Source organism: Sebastes fasciatus, chromosome 23, assembly GCF_043250625.1.
Source record: "Sebastes fasciatus isolate fSebFas1 chromosome 23, fSebFas1.pri, whole genome shotgun sequence".
In the NCBI taxonomy this organism is placed as follows: Eukaryota; Metazoa; Chordata; class Actinopteri; order Perciformes; family Sebastidae; genus Sebastes; species Sebastes fasciatus.
The window spans coordinates 1,173,485-1,199,925 of record NC_133817.1 but is presented as its reverse complement, the minus strand read 5'-3'; the positions used below and the strand labels follow the sequence as shown (position 1 = coordinate 1,199,925).

General features: G+C 41.4%; 3 protein-coding genes across 17 annotated transcripts in view; 2 read left to right on the top strand and 1 right to left on the bottom strand.

Moving 5' to 3' along the window:
* The first annotated feature begins 71 nt into the window (after nt 1–71).
* Nucleotides 72–15,626, top strand: LOC141761907 (protein NLRC3-like). Of its 15 annotated transcripts, XM_074625579.1 has the most exons (11): nt 85–883; nt 1,302–1,439; nt 1,750–1,866; nt 2,910–3,040; nt 3,821–5,609; nt 7,912–8,088; nt 10,689–10,865; nt 11,532–11,705; nt 12,658–12,831; nt 13,377–13,550; nt 14,300–15,626. In XM_074625579.1, exons 2-11 carry the CDS (start codon nt 1,321–1,323, stop codon nt 14,331–14,333), a joined length of 3,066 nt encoding a protein of 1,021 aa, XP_074481680.1. In that variant the 5' UTR covers nt 85–883; nt 1,302–1,320; the 3' UTR covers nt 14,334–15,626. The 15 variants fall into 15 exon arrangements, with proteins under 15 accessions (XP_074481692.1, XP_074481685.1, XP_074481689.1 ...); XM_074625584.1 differs by lacking the exon at nt 10,689–10,865 and having other exon boundaries at nt 79–883; XM_074625578.1 differs by lacking the exon at nt 14,300–15,626 and having other exon boundaries at nt 84–883; nt 3,824–5,609; nt 13,377–14,272.
* Nucleotides 15,627–17,354: 1,728 nt separating this feature from the next.
* On the top strand, nt 17,355–19,231 carry LOC141761936 (ankyrin repeat domain-containing protein 16-like). Its single transcript, XM_074625632.1, has 2 exons — nt 17,355–17,777; nt 17,895–19,231. Exons 1-2 carry the CDS (start codon nt 17,449–17,451, stop codon nt 17,896–17,898), a joined length of 333 nt encoding a protein of 110 aa, XP_074481733.1. The 5' UTR covers nt 17,355–17,448; the 3' UTR covers nt 17,899–19,231.
* A 4,245-nt stretch (nt 19,232–23,476) lies between these two features.
* Nucleotides 23,477–26,441, bottom strand: part of large1 (LARGE xylosyl- and glucuronyltransferase 1) — a 67,185-nt gene continuing 64,220 nt past the window's right edge. The window contains exon 15 of the mRNA XM_074625602.1: nt 23,477–26,279. Within this exon, the coding sequence (XP_074481703.1) occupies nt 26,082–26,279 (198 nt within the window). The 3' untranslated portion in view covers nt 23,477–26,081. The remainder of the gene's footprint in view (nt 26,280–26,441) is intronic.

Sequence of the window (26,441 nt, the reverse complement as noted above, 5' to 3'; positions counted from 1 at the left end):
TACAGTGAGGTCAATGAAATGTCTCCTATGGGGACTAACATCATCACACATGAATACAGTTGGGCTCATTGGATCCACAAGAGTCTCAGCTTTACAGTGAGACACAATTTATGGAATTCAAAGACTGTTTAGGGACCCCAGCATGCAGAAATATTCAGACACACCATTTTAGAATAGGAGACAATAACACATTTGTACTGCATGTGATTATCATACTGTGGGCATGTCTGTAAAGGGGAGACTCGTGGGTACCCATAGAACCCATTTACATTCACTGATCTGGAGGTCAGAGGTCAAGGGACCCCTTTGAAAATGGCCATGACAGTTTTTCCTCGCCAAACTGTAGCGTAACTTCATAGCGTTATTTAACCTCCTTCCAGACAAGCTGACATGACATGGTTGGTACCGACGGATGATTTAAAGATGAAGCTGAGATCTCTCCATTCCTACACCTTCTGTTCTTGTTTGGTTGCTTCGGCTGTGTTACTAGATCAGGTTTTACACCCTTCATTCACCACACAACCACTCATCCATCTGCTGACACACTGATCACACTGATTCATTCATTCATGCATTGATTGGTTATTGTATGTTTAATAATAAACTTGTACACCTCTCTTGTCATGGCTCATGAGCCGGGTCATGACACTCATAAACACATCACATTAAAAAGCACACACACACACACACACACACAATCAGACACACATGCACGATCAGATGAACTCACCTGATTTCCTGTAAATGGAGAGGGGAGGAGCCACACCGACCAGTTGATCCAGGTACATGAACAGGAAGAGAAGCCTCTCTGTTAAAGTGTTTGACTCCATTTAGAGTCAACGAAGCAGAAGACTGAAGACTGAAGACTGAAGACTGAAGCAGGGTGAGTGTTAATCCAACATTGTATTACTTCACTTTCAAAGTGTCTGAGTCAGTTTCCTCCCTGTGGACTGTAGAGGAGAGAAATGTTAGAATGAAGTCAACAGTTTGATTCTTCTGTGAACACAAAGTCATGACTGGCTGAATAATCCTCATTAAACCTGCTTTAAGCCAAGAAAACAAGCAGAGAGTTAAAGAGAAGTGACCAGGTGGAGCGCTGGCTGGTTTATTATACTGTATACTGTGTGTGTGTGTGTGTGTGTGTGTGTGTGTGTGTGTGTGTGTGTGTCTGTGTGTGTGTGTGTGTGTGTCTGTGTGTGTGCGTGTGCATGTGGTAGAGAGAGAGGGTGTGGGTCCTGTTCTCTTGTACTAACTTGTTTCCGTTAAATGCTCACAGTCAGTGTTTCTGTTTGACCTCTCAGACTGACTTCAGATCAGAAGATGGAGGAAGACGAGGACAGAGCAGAGTCTCTAGTCTCCGGTCGTCTGTCTATGAAGAGTGACCGGTCTAAAGGTCTTCCTCTGATCTTCAGTAATGAACCTGAACCCTCAGAGTCAAAGTAAGAGAGCTGCTACTAACTCATTTATAGGACTCATTTTCTCTTTCCTCTTCCAATTTTCTGTTGATTTTGTGTTTCTATTTTAAAATTTCTACTAAAATGTATTTGTTAACTGAAGTTTAACAAACTTTTCTCGACACAAAGAGAATTAAAGCCCCCCCACTCCGTGGTGGATTGAAGCTCCAAACTTTAAAGCACATTATTGACAGTAGCAGTAGTTTGTGTGTTTAGAGCTACTGAAATGTCTTTGTCATCAGAGAGTTTATCAAGGATTCATGAGATGTGAAGTAAATCATCTTGGTGTTTGCAGAGTTCAGTTCAGACCGAGAGCAGAGTCTCCAGTACCCAGCTGTCTGTCTATGAAGAGTGATCGGTCCAAAGGTGCTATTCTGAACTTCAGTAATGAACCTGGACCCTCAGAGTCAAAGTAAGAGACTGTTTCTACTGTAAGCTGACCTGATGGATGATGATGCATTGAGGATGAAGACTAAATGTTCTGCTAACAGATTTATATTCCTGATGCAGGACTATTAGTGCAGATACTGTTTCAACCTCAGATGGATCTTAGTCTGGGTTTTATAACCACAAACTACTGATTGTATTTCTGTAACAAAACACCTGAGAACCTCCATTTCACAATTTATCATCAATTTAAATCATGTTTTCATTTAATGTAATGTTTCATTCAAAACTGTGAAATGATCTAAAGATCTGCAACTATTCAAAATCTAGAAGAATGAGCTTCAAATGTGTCATTCAGTTCCTCCCATTGGTCCTCTAAATCTGTTGTTGGTTTGACTCCTCCTAAAATCAGCTGTTAGGACCTACTGGGTGTCATCTAGTTTGAGTTTAGATTCTCTGCACCACATCTTGTTTCTGAAGGTCAAGAACAAACATCTCTGGTATAAAACTATCTGCTGACATGAAATGGTCAAAAGTAGATTTGTACCACTTCTGTTTTTAGAATATTTGAATTCATGTCTTCATTTGATAGTTGACAGTAGAAAGTGACAGAAAACATGTTGACATTAAAAATGAACACCAAGGACACCAGAGTTACATGCTGTGTGTCTCAGACTGCTGGTCTACCTCAATATTTAGACCACTTCTAACCTCAGTTCATGAGCAAGTTGCAGTTCTTTTATATAGTTATATAGTTTATATAGTTAATTCGCCTCCAAAATAATATCAATGTTTTAAAAGTGTCCGTTGTTCCTCTTTAATAAAGAAACTTCAGCCAGATCACTAAATGTTTAATAAGACAATCAGACAGGAAAAGCAGCTAATTCTTGTTTATTAAAGCAGGAGAGTTCAAATAAAGGAACATCTTCATCACAGACTGAATGCTGAATTCACTACCAACACTTTAACTCTTCTCTGTCACCATCTGAGCTTCAGTGTCGGACAAGTCTGGATATTCTTCACCAACAATCAACAAATGATTTTAGTAATAAAGTAATGTCTCCACAGAGAGAAGAAGAGTCATGCTTCTGTGGAGGAGCTGCTGTCCAGATCCAGAACAAGACCTGGACCTCAGACAGCCAGTCAGACCAGCACAAGACCTGGACCTCAGACAGTCAGTCAGACCAGCACTGTCCAAAGTAAGACTGTAGATGTGTCTGCTGATGTCTTCATGTCTGTAAACTTGTTGTTTTAATATCCTGACTATTGTTGTGACAACTGTTTCAGATCTTCTCCATCATACATATCTGCTCTGCATCACTTGTACTTTGTTCTCCTTTGAGAGAAAATCTGAACCCAGAAGAAATAATGTTATATTTGTATGTTTTGTTTTTATGATAGCACTCCGTCTTTGCATCAACCAATCAGAATGATGTTTGTTCTCCATCTGCATAGATGAAGATGGAGAACTATTAATCTCTGTAAAGCAACAACATCACTGTTCTATCCCAGACAGACAGACATACTGATGAAAGGGGAGTTATCTTCTTGTCATTGTCGTATATCAATACATGCTCATGGGGGATCTCTTGTTGGGTCTCTAAATGATAGAGTACGGTCTAAACCTGCTCTATATGAAAAGCATCTTAAGATAACTTCTGTTATGATTTGATGCTATATAAACATAAACTGAACTGAACTGAACTGAACAGGAGCCACAGACTTTGAACAACATTATCTTTCCTGCTACAGTCTCCTTCTCTGACTTACAAACACACGTCTGGTCCTGCAGAGCGACACGTTGAAAAACTATTAAAAATAAATATAAAAATCACATTGACGTTAGTTTAGACTTCAAGAAGGGATGATGACTTTATAACCTTTACTTCTTTATATGTTCTTATATTGATTATTTTCATATTGGCTTTAGAAATAATAAGTTTCTGTGTTTTGTCTTAAACTTTGTTTCTCTCTTTCAGCAGATAGAGGTCTGCAGGAGGTTGTAGATGAACATAAGATCAGTCTGAGGAGGAGATGTGAATGTGTGACTGAAGGAACTGATGAAACAGGAAGTGGAACCCTCCTCAACAGGATCTACACTGAGCTCTACATCACAGAGGGACAGAGTGAAGAGGTTAATACCCAACATGAGGTGAGGCAGCTTGAGACAGCTTCCAAGAAGGAGACCCTCCATGACGCTCCAATCAAGTGCCAGGACATCTTTAAAGCCTTACCTGACCAACAGGGACACATCAGAGTCGTTCTGACGAACGGCGTCGCTGGCGTTGGAAAAACCTTCTCAGTGCAGAAGTTCACTCTGGACTGGGCAGAGGGCTTGGAGAACCAAGATGTCAGTCTGGTGGTTCTGCTTTCGTTCAGGGAGCTGAACTTGATCAGAGATGAGCAGTACAGTCTTCTCAAGCTGCTCCATGATTTCCATCCAACATTACAGAAGGTCACAGCAGAGAAGCTCGCTGTCTGTAAAGTTCTGTTCATCTTTGACGGCCTGGATGAAAGCAGACTTTCACTGGATTTCAAGAACAAGAAGGTTGTGTCTGATGTCACCCAGAAGTCATCAGTCAACGTGCTGTTAACAAACCTCATCCAGGGGAATCTGCTTCCCTCAGCTCTCGTCTGGATAACTTCCCGACCTGCAGCAGCCAATCAGATCCCTCCTGCATGTGTTGACAGGGTAACAGAAGTACGAGGCTTCACTGACGCCCAGAAGGAGGAGTACTTCAGGAGGAGAGTCAGTGATGAAGAGCTGTCCAGTAGAATCATCTCACACATCAAGACATCCAGGAGCCTCCACATCATGTGTCTAATCCCAGTCTTCTGCTGGATCACTGCTACAGTTCTGGACCACATGTTGTCTACAGACCAGAGAGGAGAGCTGCCCAAGACCCTGACTGACATGTACTCACACTTCCTGTTGGTTCAGACAAAGAGGAAGAAGCAGAAGTACGGTGAGGGACATGAGACGAGTCCACAGGAGCTGATGGAGGCTGACAGGGAAGTTCTGCTGAAGCTGGGGAGGCTGGCGTTTGAACATCTGGAGAAAGGAAACATCATGTTCTACCAAGAAGACCTGGAGCGGTGTGGTCTGGATGTCACAGAGGCCTCGGTGTACTCAGGAGTTTGTACAGAGATCTTCAAAAGAGAGAGTGTGATGTTCCAGAAAACCGTCTACTGCTTTGTTCACCTGAGCATTCAGGAGTTTCTGGCTGCAGTCTACATGTTCCACTGTTACACAAACAGGAACACAGAGGTACTGAAGGACTTCCTGGGAGAAGAATATGATCATTCTAGCCTGGATGTCTTCCTGAAGAGAGCCATGGAGAAATCCCTTGAAAGTAAAAATGGCCACTTGGACCTGTTTGTTCGCTTCCTTCATGGCCTCTCTCTGGAGTCCAACCAGAAGCTCTTAGGAGGTCTGCTGGGTCAGACAGACAACAGTCCAGAAATGATCCAGAGAATCATCAACAACCTGAAGGAGAAGACCACGTATAACTCTCCTGACAGAAGCATCAACATCTTCCACTGTCTGACGGAGATGAACGACCACTCGGTACATCAGGAGATCCAAGAGTTCCTGAAGTCAGAGAACAGATCAGAGAAGAAACTCTCCGAGATCCACTGCTCAGCTCTGGCCTACATGCTGCAGATGTCAGAGGAGGTTCTGGATGAGTTGAACCTGAAGAAGTACAACACAACAGACCAGGGACGACGGAGACTGATTCCAGCTGTGAGGAACTGCAGAAAAGCTGTGTAAGTCCAGATGTGATTAACTTTATAGATCAGTGTAGATTAGTAGTTTAGTTCTTAAAATATACACACTATAAATTATTCTTAAATATAATATTCTTATAAGTGTTCCACGTGTTTATTACATAAATATGTCAGTTGTATTTTGTCACAGATGTTCTTGAGCTGTTTCAAATGTTGAGTTAAAATGTTTCAGTAGGTTGTGTTTCTAGCTGTCAAGTTAATGAACACTTATTCTATTGATTTCTAATAATTGTTACATTTTACAGTTTTTTCTTATTTATGTATCTGGGTGATGGAGACGACATGTGAACCTGGTAAAACAAATGAAAACAAACAAAGATCCGCTGTCTGGTGGAGCGCTGGGTCTAACCGGTGTAACGGCAGCAACAGAACGTTTGCTGATCCGGCGGGGAGTCGGGGCGGTCCTGGGATCAGAGTCCTGGTGCTGGGGTTTGCACTGGCTGAATTTAAGCTAACTGTTAACTGGGGGTACGTCTCCTGGAGCTGCCGCACACTCTACTCCCGGTGAAGCAGCCTCCCGGCGGCGAGGAGGACGAGGCGGGGGTGCTAGTCGATTTCTCGTTTCTGCTTCTTCTGATTTAATCCAGACGGTGCAGTGTCCATTCAGAGCATGTCTGTTCAGAACGGGCCGAATGCTTGCAGCTTTCTCCAGAACCGCTCGTACAAACAACTTCACACTCGACATTGTGCTTCGTTGGGTCCCGAGCAACACACCTGCCATCCAAAACAAAAACCTAGAAAACAATAATAAATTCAGATTCAGTTCTGAGAAGTTGATGAAAGAAAAGCTGCTAAAATCAGGAAGACACCACAGTAACTGTAGAAAGTAAAATAATACTTTAACACGTTACAGAGACACACGGTAAAATAACACTTTAACACGTTACAGAGACACACGGTAAAATAATACTTTAATACGTTACAGAGACACACGGTAAAATAACACTTTAACACGTTACAGAGACACACGGTAAAATAATACTTTAACACGTTACAGAGACACACGGTAAAATAACACTTTAACACGTTACAGAGACACACGGTAAAATAATACTTTAACACGTTACAGAGACACACGGTAAAATAATACTTTAACACGTTACAGAGACACACGGTAAAATAATACTTTAACACGTTACAGAGACACACGGTAAAATAATACTTTAACACGTTACAAAGACACACGGTAAAATACTTTAACACGTTACAGAGACACACGGTAAAATAATACTTTAACACGTTACAGAGACACACGGTAAAATAACACTTTAACACGTTACAAAGACACACGGTAAAATAACACTTTAACACGTTACAGAGACACACGGTAAAATAATACTTTAACACGTTACAGAGACACACGGTAAAATAATACTTTAACACGTTACAGAGACACACGGTAAAATAATACTTTAACACAAGCTCTTTGGTGGATTATGTGTTCTTCAGGAGATGCTTGGACAGATTCAGAAAAGATGGAAATACACAGCTTCCACCAATAACAGCGGTCTGATGAATATATAACAGCAGAATGGTAGAATTCAGACTTTTTAAGAGATCTTATACACACCAAAGATCAATGTTGTGTTTTTAATGCTGAAACACTGATAACATCTTTCTGATGACATCATGTTGAAAATAATGCAACCTTATTGGTTCATTAATTGTGTTTGTGAGCTGAATACGTTTGATGCTCAGAAACGAGTGTTAAAGACAAAACGCCATGCAGTCATCAAAATATCTAGTTATATGAATGTTTGATTATGTACAGGTCTAATATTATTACACGATTTGTTTAATTTTTCTACCGTTTGGCAGCAGTCACTGAATTTTCCCATTTATGGACGTGAACCTGACAGCAGCAGGTAGTTAGCAAAGAGAGGTCATCTTTATCAACTGTATTATTATTACTTATTCACTGAGTTTTAAAAATGCTTTTCTATTCAAGAAGGCCTCATGCTAACTTTGTGGAGACAGACCTGGGATCAGATCACACTGACAGACTGGACATTAGGGAAGCCTCAATGTAACTACATGTTCTCTCTCTTCATCTGCAAGATTAAAGAAAAACAAAGATTAAAAGTCTGCAGGTTTGAGAGAGAGTGATGAGAATTATTGTTTCATGTCAAACAGTGAGATAAGATTAGCTGAACCACTGATGTGAGGAGCAAATGTTAATCAAAGAAGTATATATCAAACTGTTTAGTCATCAAATGCATGAAGTAAATATAAACTGTCCTCTTTCATAATAACATATTTTGTCATTTTTGTGTCATGACAGACTTTCTGACTGTGACCTCTCAGATACTCACTGTGAAGTTGTGGCCTCAGCTCTGAAGTCCAACCCCTCCCATCTGAGAGAGCTGGACCTGAGTCTAAACCCCGACCTGAAGGATTCAGGAGTGAAGCTGCTTTCTGCTGGACTGGAGAGTCCAAACTGTAGACTGGAGACTCTGAGGTCAGTTCACTGACTGTAGTTTATGTAGTTTGTACACAAACTCTCTACGCACACAGCAGAAGCTTCAGTTGGTTGCAATCTCCTTACGTCACCGCTAGATACCGCCAGATCCTACACACTGGACCTTTAACCACAGACCTTATTTCAGACATCTAACTAAAAATCCATTGACCTCCAGATGAGGGAACAGGAAGTGCTAACATGCTGACTCATCTCTGGGTTTTAGGACTCATTCCTGTAGCTCTCTATTTGAACATGTCTAAAGGTGCAGCACTCTTCAACAAACACGTATTGCACCAACTTAAAGGCATATAAGTGATGATTATGAACGACACCATCTAATCAGAGGTTTCTATGGTTCTAAGTTATTCCCACGTTCTTGTTGACAGCAGATCTAACTGTGCTCTGTTTTCATGTCAGCATTGTCTAATTATTTGAAGCCACAGACATTTAGATTGCATCAAAAATCAAATAAATATTCTGCATCAGAAACATCTTTGCAGGTTCATATTTTTCTCAAGTCTATCTGAATACAATACTCACATGTTCATATGTACATTCAAAGAGTTATTGATGTCTGTCATCATTCCTTCTGTCTGTGAAGCAATCCCCGTTTAACCTGAGTGTTACGAGATGAGGACTAAATCCACCGTCTTGTTCTGTGTAAAATGACCTGTAAAGTTGATCTTAAACTAATCGGAGGCTTCAGCAGTCTGAGTTAGACGTATTAGGGCTGGGTGACTTGGACAAAATCAAATATCACAATATTTTTGACCAAATACTTTGATACCGATATTGCGACGATATTGTAGGGTTGACCATTGGTGCTTTCACAAATTATTTACACAATGAGATTTTTGATAAATAATCATCAGTGATGTGGATCTCATGACGAAGTGTAAATGACAAATAATAGAACAGCTAGAACAGTCTGGTAAGTTCAGATAATTACATCCCTTTCTTGAAATGTAGCCTTTAAAACCAGGAAAAGACGACACTGATGCCATATCACGATAAAACAATATCCAAAATCTAAGATGATATCTCGTCTCATATCACGATATCGATATAATATGGATATATTGCCCAGCCTTAGTATGTATCCAGTCAGTATGTTGTGTTTGACCGTTTCCTTGTTGAGCTGCAGGAGGATTAGTAACTCAAAGAGGGAATTTGGTACTAAACAGTCTGTAACTTTGGTAGACACTAGGGGCGGGGAAAAAAATCAATTCACCTTTGTATCGCAATTTTTCTTTACGATTTAGAAATAGATTTTTTAATGCCATAATCGATATATTTGCTCCATTTGAGTCTATGTGGAGGTAGAAGGAAGTCACCGCTTTTATTGTTGTAGTCTGAGTAACGTGACTTCATATCTGTTCCAACCAAAACAAACCACAGCGAGCCGAAATGAGAAAGTCTAAAACGTTGGAGGGTCAGCGTGGATACGACCTGCACCCTCACATGTTAAATCCAGCGTGGTAAACACTACACATCCAGTAAAGGATGGAAACACTTTGTGTTTCACACATTGACAGGAAAAGCAGAGCTAGACAGAGCAGAGCTAAAGCTGCATGCTAACTCTGTCACGGACAGGAAACGTTATCGTATGGCGGTAACGTGGCGGTCGAGCTGGCCGTCGCTCTCATCTCCGTGGTCAAATGGGCCGACTCTACAACTGTAGAGCACCCAGATACTGACATTTATGTTAAATGTATTTAGCCTTTGATTTTTGGGTTTTGCTGGAAGAAATGTAATAAATACTTCCTGACAATGACTGATATATTTGACTTCAGGACATCTCTGACTACATACATGCTGAAAATCAAACAGTTTTACTGGATTCATTTAGATATTTTCCAAATTAAAAGTCCCTAGAAGTGTATGAGTCAACTTTTTCCCATGGTCTAGTGTTAAAAACAGTTAACAAAAATGACAATAAATTGTAATATCGAATCACAATACTTAAAAATCACAATACATATTGAATCAGGAGATAGTTGAATCGTCCCAGCTCTAGTAAACACTCATTTGATTTGTCTGACTCAGACTGCTGAATCTTCATATTAGTTTCAGTTGAACTTCTGAAGTCATTTCTTACAGTGTAGTTGTGTTATGAAGGGACCACTTCACAGGAGGAATGATTACTGCCACCAATAACTCTTTTAATGTACATATGACATGTGGATGTTGTTTACAGACACACTTGAACAATTGTGGACCTTTCCTGTAAATGACATAAACCTGCTAAGCTCACAGATACAGTGAGAAGAAGGCCATGTAATAAATGAAGTAATGAAGTCCAACAAGTCTGATTTGATATTGATCCTCTAATTCCAGACTTGACTGAGATCAGCAGCTTGTTATTGATGTGTGTTGACATGAACAGGTGTATGAATGTTGTGGTGACATCTGGATGATGTCTGTAGAAGGCTGACATGATGATGATCCACAATAACACAATGACAAAGTCACTCTACTCATTTTAGGGAAAGATCATTGATTAGGACATAGTGATGTTGAGCTACACATTTAAAACCTGAACACATCTGATTGGATTATAAAGTGATTTATATCTTCATCATGTATTCTTTATTCAGATTGAGTTACTGCAGTTTGTCAGAGATCAGCTGTGCTTCTCTGGCCTCAGCTCTGAAGTCCAACCCCTCCCATCTGAGAGAGCTGGATCTGAGCCTCAACGACCTGCTGAAGGATTCAGGAGTGAAGCAGCTGTGTGGTTTTCTGGAGAGTCCACACTGTAGACTGGAGACTCTGAGGTCAGTTCACTGACTCTCTGTTACTGTTAGATATCTTACATGTTTAATTAACAATTCAACCTGATTTATGTACAAACATAACTTACATCCATAAAGTTGTTAATGTCCTTTTCTTCATATTTTCATGTTTCTTGAACTAAATTCAGTCTGCAGTCACTAAAGACTTGTGTTTCTTAAAGAAAGTGTAGAAAATGTCCTCTGTTAGTTGTTAAAGTAAATGAATGTTTATCATTGTTGGTAAATGGTCACATCTGGATACAGAAGATCCTCTGAACTAATATTGGTTCTAAATTGATCAAGTTTACTTCATGAAGTAGAAATATTTCTCTGGTTTCTGTTTGTTTCAACATGTTCCACAAATAATGTCTGATCATTGATATTGATCCTTCAGCACACACACATAGATGAACACAGAGATCAGCAGCATGTTATTGATGTGTGTTGACATGAACAGGTGTATGAATGTTGATGTGACATTTGGATGATGTCTGTAGAAGGCTGACATTATGATGATCCACAATAACACAATAAAGAAGTCACTCTACTCATTTTAGGGAAAAGATCATCGATTAGGACATAGTGATGTTGAGCTACACATTTAAAACCTGAACACATCTGACTGGATTATAAAGTGATTTTTATCTTCATCATTTATTCTTTATTCAGATTGTGGGAGTGCAGTTTTTCAGAGATCAGCTGTGCTTCTCTGGCCTCAGCTCTGAAGTCCAACCCCTCCCATCTGAGAGAGCTGCAGCTGAGAGGAAACAACCTGAAGGATTCAGGAGTGAAGCTGCTGTCTGATCTTGTGGAGAGTCCACACTGTAGACTGAAGACTCTGGGGTCAGTAGAGGGTCAGAGTCGGTCCATTCTGGTTTCAGCAGTATTGTTGTGATGTGTTTCCTCCGTTAAGCTGTGAGAGGAGAACGGTGACACACAGAGAGAGAGAGAACAGTCAGCCAATCAGATCAGCCAGAAGCTTGTTGTGATCATGTGTTAGAGTTGATGTGAAGAAGATGTTGTTGTTGTGTTCATGTCTCCAGGAAAAACACTGAGTATCTTAATGCTAAAGTCCATTTTCTTCTTCAGTGGTTTAGTCCATTGACTGTGGCAGAGCAATGTTGAGCTACACATTTAAAACCTTCATATATCACAACACCTGACTTCATCATGTTAAAATAAATTATAAAACAAACAACATAAATATAAAGAATAAATAAATAATCTCTGTTTCAGCTATCAGACAATAACAAATATATTCACTATTTACTTTTTCTATAAATGTTATGAAGCTTTATGATGCTTTTACTGACTGAAGAGTTTAAACTGAAGATGCTTTGATTTCATGACTCAACTATTCCTATAATATATATTGTAGATGAGTTTTGTTCACATTTCCCCAAAATCCATCCTGACATATTTGACATCTTTAGAAACTTTGAGATCTTGAGTTGAATCTTGAATCAGTTTCTGTGGTTCTTATTTGTGTTTGGCTGCTCAACATGAGTTTGTATAGATGGATCCACTGGTGGAGCTGTCAGAGTTTAAGAGGTGAAGTCACTACGTCTTTATTGAAGTAGCAGCACGTTGTTATTAATATTAATGAGAGCTCTGTTTCACTGTTTGTGTTTGACAGTTTTTAACCTGCATCCTGTTGGCTTCAGGTGTTTGGAGTTTACGTTTTCTAAACTTCTACGTTCTAAACCTTCTTCAGCTCTGAACACATTATTAAACATTGAATGATTTCAAGCAGGAACGTTGTCTTCTAAACTTACATAATTTATTCTTTATTCAGATTGTGGGGCTGCAGTTTGTCAGAGATCAGCTGTGCTTCTCTGGCCTCAGCTCTGAAGTCCAACCCCTCCCATCTGAGAGAGCTGGAGCTGAGAGACAACAAGCTGAAGGATTCAGGAGTGAAGCTCCTGTGTTGTTTTCTGGAGAGTCCACACTGTAGACTGGAGACTCTGGGGTCAGTTCACTGACTCTCTGTTACTGTTAGATATCTTATATCTTTAATTAACAATTCAACCTGATTTATGTACAAACATAACTTACATCCATAAAGTTGTTAATGTCCTTTTCTTCATATTTTCATGTTTCTTGAACTAAATTCAGTCTGCAGTCACTAAAGACTTGTGTTTCTTAAAGAAAGTGTAGAAAATGTCCACTGTTAGTTGTTAAAGTAAATGAATGTTTATCATTGTTGGTAAATGGTCACATCTGGATACAGAAGATCCTCTGAACTAATATTGGTTCTAAATTGATCAAGTTTACTTCATGAAGTAGAAATATTTCTCTGGTTTCTGTTTGTTTCAACGTGTTCCACAAATAATGTCTGATCATTGATATTGATCCTTCAGCACACACACATAGATGAACACAGAGATCAGCAGCATGTTATTGATGTGTGTTGACATGAACAGGTGTATGAATGTTGATGTGACATTTGGATGATGAACACATCTGATTGGATTATAAAGTGATTTTTATCTTCATCATTTATTCTTTATTCAGATTGTGGAACTGCAGTTTGTCAAAGATCAGCTGTGCTTCTCTGGCCTCAGCTCTGAAGTCCAACCCCTCCCATCTGAGAGAGCTGAATCTGAGCTACAACGACCTGAAGGATTCAGATGTGAAGCTGCTGTCTGATCTTGTGAAGAGTCCACAATGTAGACTGGAGACTCTGAGGTTAGTAGAGGGTCGGAGTCGGTCCATGCTGGTTTCAGCAGTATTGTTGTGATGTGTTTCCTCCGTTAAGCTGTGAGAGGAGAACGGTGACACAGAGAGAGAGAGAGAACAGTCAGCCAATCAGATCAGCCAGAAGCTTGTTGTGATCATGTGTTTGAGTTGATGTGAAGAAGATGTTGTTGTTGTGTTCATGTCTCCAGGAAATAAAGCTGGATTACAGCTGACAGCATCACAACATGTATAGAGACAGTGGTCCTCATCCATCAAACTGTCGTACCATCAACTCTGATCAGAAAGTCTTTGTTCTCTCATTGATCAGTTCATCTCTGTCACAGCTCTGAGATCAGTCTGACTGAAGCCTCAGATCACTGGCTCTTATTTCATAGAACCGTGGTTACATTTAGTAACCATGATGTGGTCTGCCCATAGAGCTATTAAAGGAGGGTAACGGGATGAGGGTGTGGAGGTTTAGTGTCTTTATTAACTCGTTCCAGTCACTAGGAGCAGCACACTGGAATGAGTGAGGACCAGAGGAGGTGCAGACTTTAGGAACGACCACACTGATGAATTAGCTAGAAGATAAATTGCGGTTCCTGTTGGAGATATTGAGTAGTGAGCGGAGATATGGAGGTTGGTTCTGCTAATGAGTTTTATAAATGAACTGTGTGCTGCATCAGTGACTGACAGCTGATGAAGGGAGTCTCTGTAAACACTGATTCATGACTTCTGTTCTCTTCTTCTCTCATCAGATGGAAGTGGGTGTATCCACATCTGTCAGAGTGAGTGATCAGAAAGTGGATGTGTTGAGAGGATCAGCCGTGTCCTGATGATCCACAGAGGTTCACCACCTGGACCTGCATCTGATTTTGTCTTTTTTATTCATTCATATATTCTGAACCCAAAGTGCCTCTGCAGAATAGTTCAGTTCATGACAACATAACTGTAGATGAACACATTTAAATAGATCTTTCTGCTCTGCTTTGTGTCGCAGCTCCACCCTGTGGAACGATGGAGTTTTGCTGTTTACTTCCACATATTTCTAAATAAGTTAATAAAGTTACCCTATTAAAACCGAGCCCTCAGGAAGAGCGTCTGCATATGACATGATAACTCAATGATATGACTTGATGCCCATTTTCGTAGCGGCCAAACGGCGGTACGACAACTTCTGTGTCCGTCACGTGATGCCATCGGGCCCAAAAAGACTTTTTCCCATAGACTTATGTAAGGACCTACTAAACATTGCTAAGTGAAGAGACTGTGTTTTCTCATATAGGTAAATCCAATGAAAACTACATTTACCATAATGCTTTGCTGTCTTGTTTATTTTGTTTTCCTGGGTAATGAGCCAATGGGGCTGACAGTAATGTTGTTATGGATACCAGCACACATAGGGGTCAAAGGAAATGAAATGGTAGATAAGATTGCAAAGAAGGCTACAAAAAATAAGGACATTGATTTGACAGTTATAGCTTCAGCAAAACAGAAATGAAGAGCATTATGAAACAGAGACTGAGGGAAAGAGAAGCAATGGGAGGAAGAGAGGAAAGGACGGTGGTTTTACAGAGTTCAGAGGAAAGTGGGAGAAATGAAGGAGAGATGAGACAATCAGATCAAGACTTAGATTAGACACACTGGACTAAACAGCACTCTATTTAAAACAGGTAAACATGACACAGGTAGATGTGATTACTGTGGACAAGAGGAAACGGTGGAGCATGTCATGTTGCATTGTGGGAGATATGAGGAAGAAAGAAGGCCTCAAAGAGATTAAAGTACACTTTGATTTAATAGATATTTGTAATGGAAAATGACATTGTATGTAATGATGTCTCTTTATGCAACAGTGGAGAGTTCCTGTCTGTGTGCTCTTCGTCTCATGTAGTGGGAAAGTACTGAGTGTTGACTTTTACTGGGACACTGTCTGAGTAAAACAACTCCTTTTCTCACAGTCCCTGTTGTAGATTTCTATATAATCACATTGTAATAATCTCCTGCAGTGCACTCTTCTGCAGACTTTGTGTGACTCTGTATAACCAGTGCCTCTTCTTGCAAGAATAAAATACAACAAAGACATTTCATCTGTTTGAGATCCTTATTTCAACGTTCATTAGGACTCATCTCGGAATATTGACAGAATTTCCATTACATATTCTACAAAAGAACTCACTAAATGAGTGTTATAGAACATTATTTCAGTATCTTAGACTAATTAATATGATTGGAAAAATATGAGGTTGTTTGTTTTCTTTTTCTTTTCTTTATTTTTTTGGGATATAGTAATTATTAGCCAGAATGATCCACACTCCTTCCTTTGGGTTCCTGCACACATAGGGGTGGAAGGAAATGAGAATGCAGATATATTGGCCTAACAATCATTAAAACGACACTTAATTGACATACAAATACCGTTAAGTAAAGCAGAGGTTAAAACTACTAGGACTACATGCACAAAACCTGGCAAGAATACTGGGACTTTAGTGACACAGGGAGACATCTGTACAGTATTCAGAAACATGTAGGAGCTGGTGGAAGAGATGGTCATTACCCGTCTGAGAATAGGACATACAGGATTAAACCAAACACTCCATAGAATAGACAAGCACCCAACTGGACTATGCACGCACTGTAATAAACCGGAAACTGTCAAACATGTTCTTATAGAGTGCAACAAATATGACAAAGAAAGAAGGGAATTGATATCAGGAGAGATGATGGAAATATTACAATCTGCTAGGAAAGACATCTAAGAAAGTGTGGCGGTACTGAGTTCCCCAGACTTTAGTTGTTCAGTCAGAAGACTGAAAAACAGTTCCCATCCACATAATAATATAAAATAACATGCCTTCTTAATAATAATAATGAACAAATGCCTCTTCAATAATGAACAAATGCCTCTATATTAACAAACAATTAAGGAAACTGAAATATTGGTTTGTGTTTTTCCTTTTACCCTCCTTTAAAGTTTTCCCAAATAAAATACACTAAAAGAAATGGGTATAAAGGGTTTCATTGAAAATACAGCCTGCAGGCGTTAGGCTATCGTAAGGCAAGCCCGATCGCTGCACAAATAGCACCTAATCGTCCCAGTGCAGGTAACCCAATTGGTTGGCACTTAACTTGTTTCCCCAACTAGGAGTCAACACTCTCAACAAACAAAACACAAAGATCACAGAATCCCAAAAGGGCCCAAAACAGACCAGAGTTTCTGGTAAAGCTGATAACACATGTTACATTGAGTGAAGGAGAGATCAGAATGACCCTGGGTGTGCAGTTTCCCTCCTCTTTTAAGCCCTACAGAAAGGGCGTCGTTACACCCTGATTGGCCAAGAGGGGAACCACCAAGCTGCTCTCAACTATCATTTAAGAGCCAGTCCCCACATCCTGCGCAACAGGTGAACTGAATAACCCTCTAATCACTCAGCAACTCAACCAGAAAAACACCAGGGAAAAGGGAAACAACAGCAAACACCAGAGAATTGGCAGCTGCCACAAAAGTACACAATCTTCTAATTAATTACTTAAGGGCAACAGGAATAATGGAGAGAATTTAATTAATATTATTATTATTTTAATTATTATCAATAATTATTATTATTTTTTTTATTTTTTTTAAATTTTTTAATTTAATTTAATTTATTTATTTATTTATTTTCCTGCCAATCTACTGCTCCACACTCCAGTCCAGTAGGTGATGGTAATGCACCAAATCGTTGTTTGCCAACCACCAATAAAGCTCAAAGAAGAAGAAGCAGATAACCAACAGTGAACTCTTCTCTTCTCTGCAGCATGTCTTCAGGAAGACCAGCTTGACTATTTTCTGTTATTTTGACCAGAAAGTGACTTTTTGTAGTTGGTGCTGCAGCCTTTAACCTTTAACCTTTAACCTCTAACCAGCATGGATGAGAACACTTTAAAGCAGCTGGTGAAGCTCACTCAGGATGGACAGGTTGACTCTCTGCAGAGACTGATCAGCAGCTCTGAGGTTCAGTCTGTCAGCAGGATACACTTCGGTCGGTCTGGGGACACCCTGCTGCACTATGCTGCCAGGAGAGGACACCTGGACATGCTGCAGTATCTCATAAAGCAGGTGTGCATGGATGTGGAGCTGCACAACAACGACTACAAGAGGCCTCTGCACGAAGCTGCTTCCATGAGCCACCAGGCCTGTGTTAGCTACCTGCTGCAGGAAGGAGCCAACGTGGACAGTCTGAAGAAAGCTGACTGGTGAGGATGATTAATGCATGTTAAACCAGGGAGCAGATGATATAAAAAGAAATGTTGTGTATGCATGCAGCGCCCTCTGTTGGCTTTAAATATGCCTTATTTTGCTGTGTGCATCAGCTGAACCTCATCATGCAGCAGGCAACATCACACATCCCCAGAGACTCAGGGGGCTTTGTGAGGATGCTTGAAGACGAGGCTTTCTGTGTTTTCCTGACATTGTTCCATAAGATCATGCCACAGGTGGACATGCTTTTCAACCAGCTGCAGAAGAGGAACATGGACCCTGTCTTCATCAGAGCACTGGTCCAGAGGTTCACAGACAGCATGCTAACCATCAGATAAATAACTCCCAGATATTTACTATTAGCTGATAAAGCTGTTGTTAGAAAGATGAGCTGCTCACTTCCAACAGTCTGTAAAAGCCTGAATGTGCCTTGTCATCAAAGTGAATGAACATCATAGAAAAGCACATCACAATAATATCAGTTTAGAAGTTTAAAAAGGAAAGAGACAATCAGAGTTGGATAATAATGCAGGTAAAGTAGTTATTAAACACAATCCACCAGGTCAGCTTCTAGAAGAGGCCTAGTTGTTATTGAAGATGAATTTAATTGTTATGCAGACTATACGCAGGCTAAATGCACAGCAGAATAACACTACATTGCATCTGGATCATGAATGTAATATAACAAAAAGTGAATTATATAACCATACTGTAAACAACAGGGAGTATATTGCACACAATGAATAGAATTGCACATGGATCCAGTTCTCTTTCTACATCCATGATTAAAACCAATACCAGCCATTTCTCATATTATAGAAGATAAATATTTGCTTGTAACAAACAGAAAGAATGAGATAAACTCTGAATTCAGTCGAGGCTTCACTTCAGTTTCTCAACTGACTACAAACAGATTACGTCTGGATTTAGGTGTAAAGTCAGCTCCTTCATATTTAATATGTTTGATGTCAAATAAACAAACAGAACTGATTAACATGCGTACTCTAGATTTTATATTCACTAATCATGTCCGTACAGGAGGATTCCAGTTTCATGTGTGACTCTGCCAGTTTTCACGTTACATGACTGAACACAGACACATAAAGTCGCCCGTGGAGCTTCTTCCCTCAGAAATCCGTGTTGAAGCGGTCGTTCTCACCACCGTTCATGTTCTGCTCTTCCTGCTGGAGCTGCTTTCTGCCAGCAGATGTCACCGTTCCCTCTGTTTTACCACAAAGGAGGTTTATCAGAATGGATGCAGTGAACACTGAACTGATGCTGTGAATGCTTTCTTCCTGAAGTATGAACTGATTAGAGTTTGGTGGTCAAAGGTCACTGCGACCTCACAAAACACATTTTTGTCCATAACTCACTTGATTTTTCATGTACTATGCCTCCTCCATATAAAAAAAGGAAAAAAGATAAACCAATAAAAATGAGCTGCTGATGAGATTTGGTCCTTCCTCTGAGTGTTTGTGTGAGAACCATCCTGTCCGGCTGTTGATCAGCTGCTATCTTAAAGCCACAGTATCCAGTCGGTGCTGCACAGCTGAGTGCGTCCTCGCTGCGGAGTCGTCCTTCAGACCACAGCCAGCTCGAGGCTGAAGTGAGCCCTGCAGCCACCAGAGTCACCACCACATCAAACATGTCAGGTCCTTTACGGCTTTTCTACCACTACTTTTTATAAGAAGGGGAAAGATCTGCTGTCTGTCCGTCTTCTTTCTGACTTGACAGTTTGACCTCCCAGATAATAAATAGATGTGTGTCTCCCTCGTGGAGGCAGCCCAACTGATGCAGTCCTTCAAAGGTTCATAATGGGACTAACTTTTTTTTAGCCGTGGCAGCATCTTGGCTCTTTGCCCGTCAGTCGGCCCACGACTTCAGTCCAGACTTGGAAATCTCTACTGGATGGATTGCCTTGATGAGGATGGTGATCCTCTGACTTTTCATCTAACACCATCATCAGGACAAAACTTTTATTTGTCCAACACATTGTCAACATTGTGAGCAATATCATGTTGATATTACCGTTTAGTAGCCTATAAAAGACATCACAGTCCAGGTGCAGGGACGTCTTGCAGTCACAGTAAAGGTTGCCAGGTTTGTGCCTCAGCAGAGACCGAAACCTGCGCTGACTGTATCCGACAACCAATCAAATAATGAAAACAAAATTCAAGTACTTTTTTAAGTTTGGAAAACCTAGTTGGACAAAAATGAACTGAGAATGAACCAGAGCTTCTCCACGTGTTCTTCACTGATATGAACACCTGAGAGAGCAGAGACGCTCGATGCTTAGGTCAATTTATACAGACTGGAGTCACATGTTTAAAGGAATACTTCACCCCCAAAATGACCATTTGTTTATCAATCACTCACCTTCTGTTACCTTGAATTCATGAAGAAGAAAACGTTGTGTTTCTCTCATGCCTCCACACTGAATGCATCTTCGCTCAAACCTTACTATCTTAAAGCTGCAGTAGGCAGCAAATATCAATAAAAAAAGTTATTTTTATAAAACGATCGCTATATCGTGACAGTAGTACATGAAACGGGAAGATCAAAGTCTCCCGTCACGGGCTAGATGTTCTAAAGCCTGAAAACAGAGCCATGAGGAGGAGCAGAAGTCTAGTTTTCTCTCAGAACACTTGAATTACAATATGCTGAAAGGTTATTATGGCAAAAATATACTGCCTACTGAAGCTTTAAAACACTTCTACATATACGATGCTTTCACAGGCGCGCTACTAGTCCAGAGCGTAAATGCATGTGTTTGGCAAGTAGTGAGCATATGACAGGATAAATGAGACGTGAATTATACTGTACTGCACGAGTTGTGTGAGAGTTTGTAAAGTTTTCTTTATAAAGCGGTCACTATATCGTGACAGTAGTTAATGAAACAGGTAATCTGTAAAAAAAATCATGTGCCTCTGTGTCCTCCGGTGCTCCTAATGGCATCTGCAAGATTTCACAGACTGGAGGAAAACAAGCAGTAAGAGCTGATCTGGAGCCTTACCGTCTCTGAGCAGCTGTCAATCACTCTGAACTCCGACCAAATGATCAAACTAGGCAGCGCTGATCAAATATGAATCAATATTCTGTTACGTTAATGTCTATTTCTCTCCTCGGATGTTCTTAGAAACATCTTGTAGTGTACTGTTTAGCTGTAAAATGAGAAAGTTTGTAACCCGGCAGCCATGTTGAGATCTGTTGATGAAATACCAAGCACCGCCCACCAGCCGGAGCACAGCCAATAGGAACGCTCGCTCTCTCTCTGAAATGACCTGTGATTGGTCAAAGTCTCCCGTCACAGGCTAGGTGTTCTAAAGCCTGAAAACAGAGCCATGAGGAGGAGCAGAAGTCTAGTTTTCTCTCAGAACACTTGAATTACAACATGCTGAAAGGTTATTATGGGATTTTAACTTGTTGCCTACTGCAGCTTTAAATGCCGCCTCCATTTACTTCAGTTCATCAAGAATTTTCTCAGTTTTACTCAGATTCTTCACTGTTGAGGCAGGCAAGAAAAACAAAGTTTCCTTCAACAATTCAGGATACCACGGGGTGAGTAATTGATATACAAATGATCATTTTGGGGCTGAAATATTCCTTTAAGTCTTTGAGTATAATCTCTACAGTATCTTGACCTTTTCTTTTAAAGGTGCAGTTAACTTGTCTTTCTTTGTATTGTTCTAAAATCTCCCCTTGTGGTATCAAAGGCCACAGTACAAGACACTGCTTCATCCAATCCTCTGAATGTACTGTCTAAAAGTCAGCTGAAATTCATGCATTAAATTTTAAATTGAATTAATGAGCAGCTCCACTAAAACTTTTAATAGCCTATCCGATAAGAGAAATGGTGTCGTGAGACCTTCATTAAAGGGGAGTAAAGGGACGGCTCTACCGGGGGACAGTCGGACTTCAGGGAGCTGATTAACTGGGTGCTCTGCTCTCTCATTTCATTTAGAGTCAGGTCAGCACACGTCCCTTCATCCCAACAGCAGGACCATAGGCTGAAGATAATACTGTATACTGTATACACATGTGGCATCAGAGGAAATACAGTGGTAAATACAAACTAATCTAAGTACAAAGGTTCACTCTGTAAAGTTTCCTTTAAAGTCCCTTTCCCTTTGTCTTAAATATGATTTATGTATAATGGGTGTTGTAAGAATACAAAATAATGAGGATAAGCAACATGGAGCCGAAAAAAACAGATCACAATATCAACTAAATCTGAGGGTGTGTTTTCATTTAAAATGCTGTAGGACATAATTCAATTACACAGATTGAAAGTGAGCTATGGGAGGTCTCAGCCACGGCCAAATATGATAGATTGATTTGGTAACGCTACATTTGGCAATGACTGGAGAAACTGACAGGGATCCGTTCAACTCGAGTGCATATTCGTGAATTATTGGACACTTTATTCTCCGTATTTGTTGAATTGTGTGCTTGCTTGTAATTTATAACCAGGTTTGACTGTTTCACAGTTCATCTGATCTGCTGTGCACTGACAAAAAGACTCAATAATTCATTCGACGTGTGCCAGTTGCACGCTGTCTATAATTAGAACCAATGACATAATCCTTGTCTATCAGTCGTCACGCCACTGTTAATAAAGGCTTTCTAGTGTTTGGTACTTTAAAGGCCCGACACACCACGCCGTCGTGTGTGTCCCACACCGTCAGCTCTACTCTGCTCGTGTTGGTTTTTTTTTCCGGCCGATTCAGCGTGTTGAATCGGCGGCAGAGCTCGTCGGTAAGAGAAATCACTCCGATTGGCTGTTCGGCTTAAACGAATCAGTGCATGAGAAGAGAAACGGACGTGAGGAAAGCGAGCCGACGAGTACAGTTCATCTGATCATTCAAAGACACGGAAAGCTGCTTTATTTCATCGTTAATAACGGCTTGTATATCCGCCGTCCTCGCTCTTCCTGTTTCCCTTTTGGATTACCGATACAGACTACCGCCGCCTGCATGGTGTGGAGATTTATTTAATCTCACGCAGGTGCTGAACGTAGGTTGTAGTTGGCCGTCGGCTGCAGTCTTTGCGGTGTGTTCGAGTGCAACTTTTTTGCTACGCAACAGTCGACCTTCGTCACTGCTAGTTCTTCGGTGTTGGCTTGGTATGTCTGCGCCTTTAGGAAATGGTGACCCTTGAATTGTAGAGGGGATTGCGGACAATTTACAAAAAGCTTATAAAAAGTAAGAAATGTAAACATGGACTCCTGCACATTGAACTGTGAACCCTGTATGGTGTAAGCTTTACAAAACTACATGCAACTAATCTCTGGTAGTCGCATGTCCCTATAACATGAGACAAGCTACAAAAAAAACATTGGATCCTTCATTTCCCATAATGCAACTTAGTACCATCTTTCCTCAGCCTCTGCCTGACTCGACAAAGCTACTCCAGAGACACAGGAACATTATATAACTGTCTTTATTGTCTCTTTGATGAGTAAACTGACTTTGACATGTAAAAACAGCAGAGTGCCCTTTAAACTGAGAAAGGTGGTACACTTGGGAATCCCTGGAAGTATAAATACACGTGTGTGTGTGTGTGTGTGTGTGTGTGTGTGTGTGTGTGTGTGTGTGTGTGTGTGTGTGACAGTGACACATGAATCCCTCTTTACTTTGGGTTCACAAGGCTAAATTGATATTCATGAAGACAGAACTGATGAAACAAAGTGACAGCGGAGTGTTTGACTCTTTGCTTTTATTCAGGTAGCAGCATCAGTCATCACTGTCCTACTTACACACTGCAGATCCTCCCAGCCCCGCAAAGCCACACACACACACACGCACACGCACGCACGCACACACACACACACATTCAGAACAGAGTCAAACTTCATACAACTGCATACTGAACATACATGTACAATCACACACACATAGAAACACACACCTGCATCACTGCACTGAGCCCTTCTGCAGCGTTCCTGTACAGACAGAGAGAGAGAGAGAGAGAGGCCTCTAGTTACCTCCGCAAAGGCCTAGGAAGGAGGTTGTGTTTTCACTGGCGTTGGTTTGTTTGTCCGTTTGCAGGATTACGGTTGGGGTGTAGCACAATGAACAATCCATTAGATTTTGGTGGTGACTAGGGATGCTAATTTTGAAACAATAACCGACCCTCGTTAACCGATTATTAACCGTTAACCGACAAGATTTGTGCCTCGCATGCAGCGGTGCACCAGCTGCAGTGTACGAGCACAACAGACAACGGAGTCTCCAGTTCACCGTCCGGCAGTGTTAACTTAGCAGCTACGATGCTGCGTGTAGTGTCGCGGACATGCAGCCACTTTCCCAGTAAAAGTCTCCACCGCACATTTAGTTTAGTTCAGCAGGTTGTCAGCTGTGTGTCTGCCCGGATTAATGATAGCGATTGAGGCGGAGGAACCGTTAGACCGGGTGCTGCCGCTGGTCACCGGCCCGCTGGTCACCGGCCCGCTGGCCACCGGCCCGCTGTCCGGCTCATTTTCTGTAACCAATGTAGCCAAACAAAGTTGTCACTCATCTGGCCATAGCTATATGTGCTCTCCTACGCTGTGACAAGAGTGTGTGAATGAAGCACTACGTTGTTAAATGTTAATCATCTCTGGCTTTCTACTAGGGGTGTTTATTGCAATATCGTGTTTTGTGATACTGTATTGATTCTCAAAAACACTATCGGTTTTTAATTAATAGTTTACATGCAAAGATTACCTCTGTCAATGCTTTATTTCATTTGCAAAGAGATGCGTCCTCTCAAAGTAGAGCTGTGACGTTGGATGTTACAGAGACTGATAAATGTCAGATCCCAATGTTCAGATTGCATGAAAGGTAAACTTTCTAAACTCAGATTGTATGCATATGGTGGTGATTTTGACAGTTTTCCTAAAATTAGGTTAAAGAAATTTGCAATATATCGCCTTGCTTACAGTATCGCAACATACTGAATCGTATCCCCGGTATCGTGACACGTATCGTATCGCCAGATTCTTGCCGATACACCGCTGTAGTGTTACTGGACGGCACTATAATGTCGTCAAACTAGAGGCCAGAGTGGGAATGAAATAGTGAGAGTGAGAGAAAGAAAGAGCGTCTCTCCTGACTGCAAGCGGTTGATTTTGAGTTTCAGAGTTGAAACCTCCTCAGATCCTCCGTGCTCCACCCATCAGGACTGTAAACACACTGATAAATAATACTGATTGTTGGAAAGAGAAGAGAAGTAAACAGTGAGCTCAGCGGTCGGTGCTTCTTCGCCTCGCGCTGCTCTGCGTGATGAGGTGGCAGCTTCACAAACTGACAGGACTTCCAGCAGGTGTTTGTGCGGACCACGCCGGCATCAATTTAAAATACACACAAAAAAAAGCACACTGCACCGGCTGCTGTCGGATTCTGTAGTCGTAACAAAAACAACTGGAAACAACTCTCTAGCAGCACGCTCAGGCTGATGTGGAGATACCCTGAATATCAACCGCATGGACGAACCTCCAGCCATCTTTGCACTTCACTTCCCTTGTCATACGAGGAGGAGGATTCATTCTGATCTGCATCAGCTAGGAAACAAATTAAGCAGCAGCAGCAGCAGCTGGCCGGCTGGCTGGCTGGCTGGCTGGCCGGCTGGCTGGCGGGCGGCTCGCCTCAATATCTGAGTGCGTGTCACTCGTCATGATGAGATTTTCAAAATCTGTGTGGACATGTTTACCGCTTTGTCTTATCTCGCCGCCTGGTGACGATTTGCATTTGAGTCGGGGTGTGCTGTCAGTCAGTCAGACCGCCGCCGCCGCTGCTTTTTGTCGGCACTTGGAAGGCGTGCAAACACAATGTAAGCCCACAATGCTTCACATCTTCAGCTCTCCTTAAGCGTTTTGCTAAGCACCGTCCTGGAGGAACACACAGTCACTTTTCATCTACCTGCATGTACGCACACTCACACGCATACATACATAATGTTACACACAGCCCGCGACTCTGTCACTGGCCTTACAAATATGGCAAGGCTTTCCCTGCCTGCTGTCTGTCAGATGTCAGGGCCAGAGCTCGGGCGCCCACACAGTCGGGGCTCGGGCCTAGCAGTCACTCATGTCGTCTTCTACATCTCTTCCATCCACAGCAGAGGACAAAGAATGGACATTAAGACCCTTGCAGTCCCACACTGAGGGTCAAACGTTCTAACGAAGTCTGAGGGACTCGAGTCTCAAAGTATCCCGCTGGCCTCACATGGGCTGTCCGTTTCCTGTACCCTCCCCCCCCTCACCCAGCCCATGGAGTGTGTCAGTAGTTCAGGGCCGGGGGTGTGAGGGTCTGTAGTGGTGGCTAGCTGTTGTTCTCAGCCGTCATGTATTTTAGGGCGGCGAATCCGTAGCGCCGCGACATGTTCTGCTGGAACTCCTCCTTCAGGGTCTTGAGGCAGACCCGGTACTGCTTGTTGGAGCGGAACTTGGTGATGTCGAAGCTGGGCGCGTGAGGCATGTGGATCATGTAGGCGTTGGGCAGAACCACAAACTCGTACTCCTGTAGAGAGAGAGGAGGACAGGAAGAACTTTCAGTACTACAACCACCTCATATAAAGTTGTATTGGTTGGTTTTGGTTTTGGTTTTTGGCCTCATCCAGCAAACACAGCAACATTATCAACCAATAATCCTTTTAGCTGCCCCAACTCCTGAGAACTACCA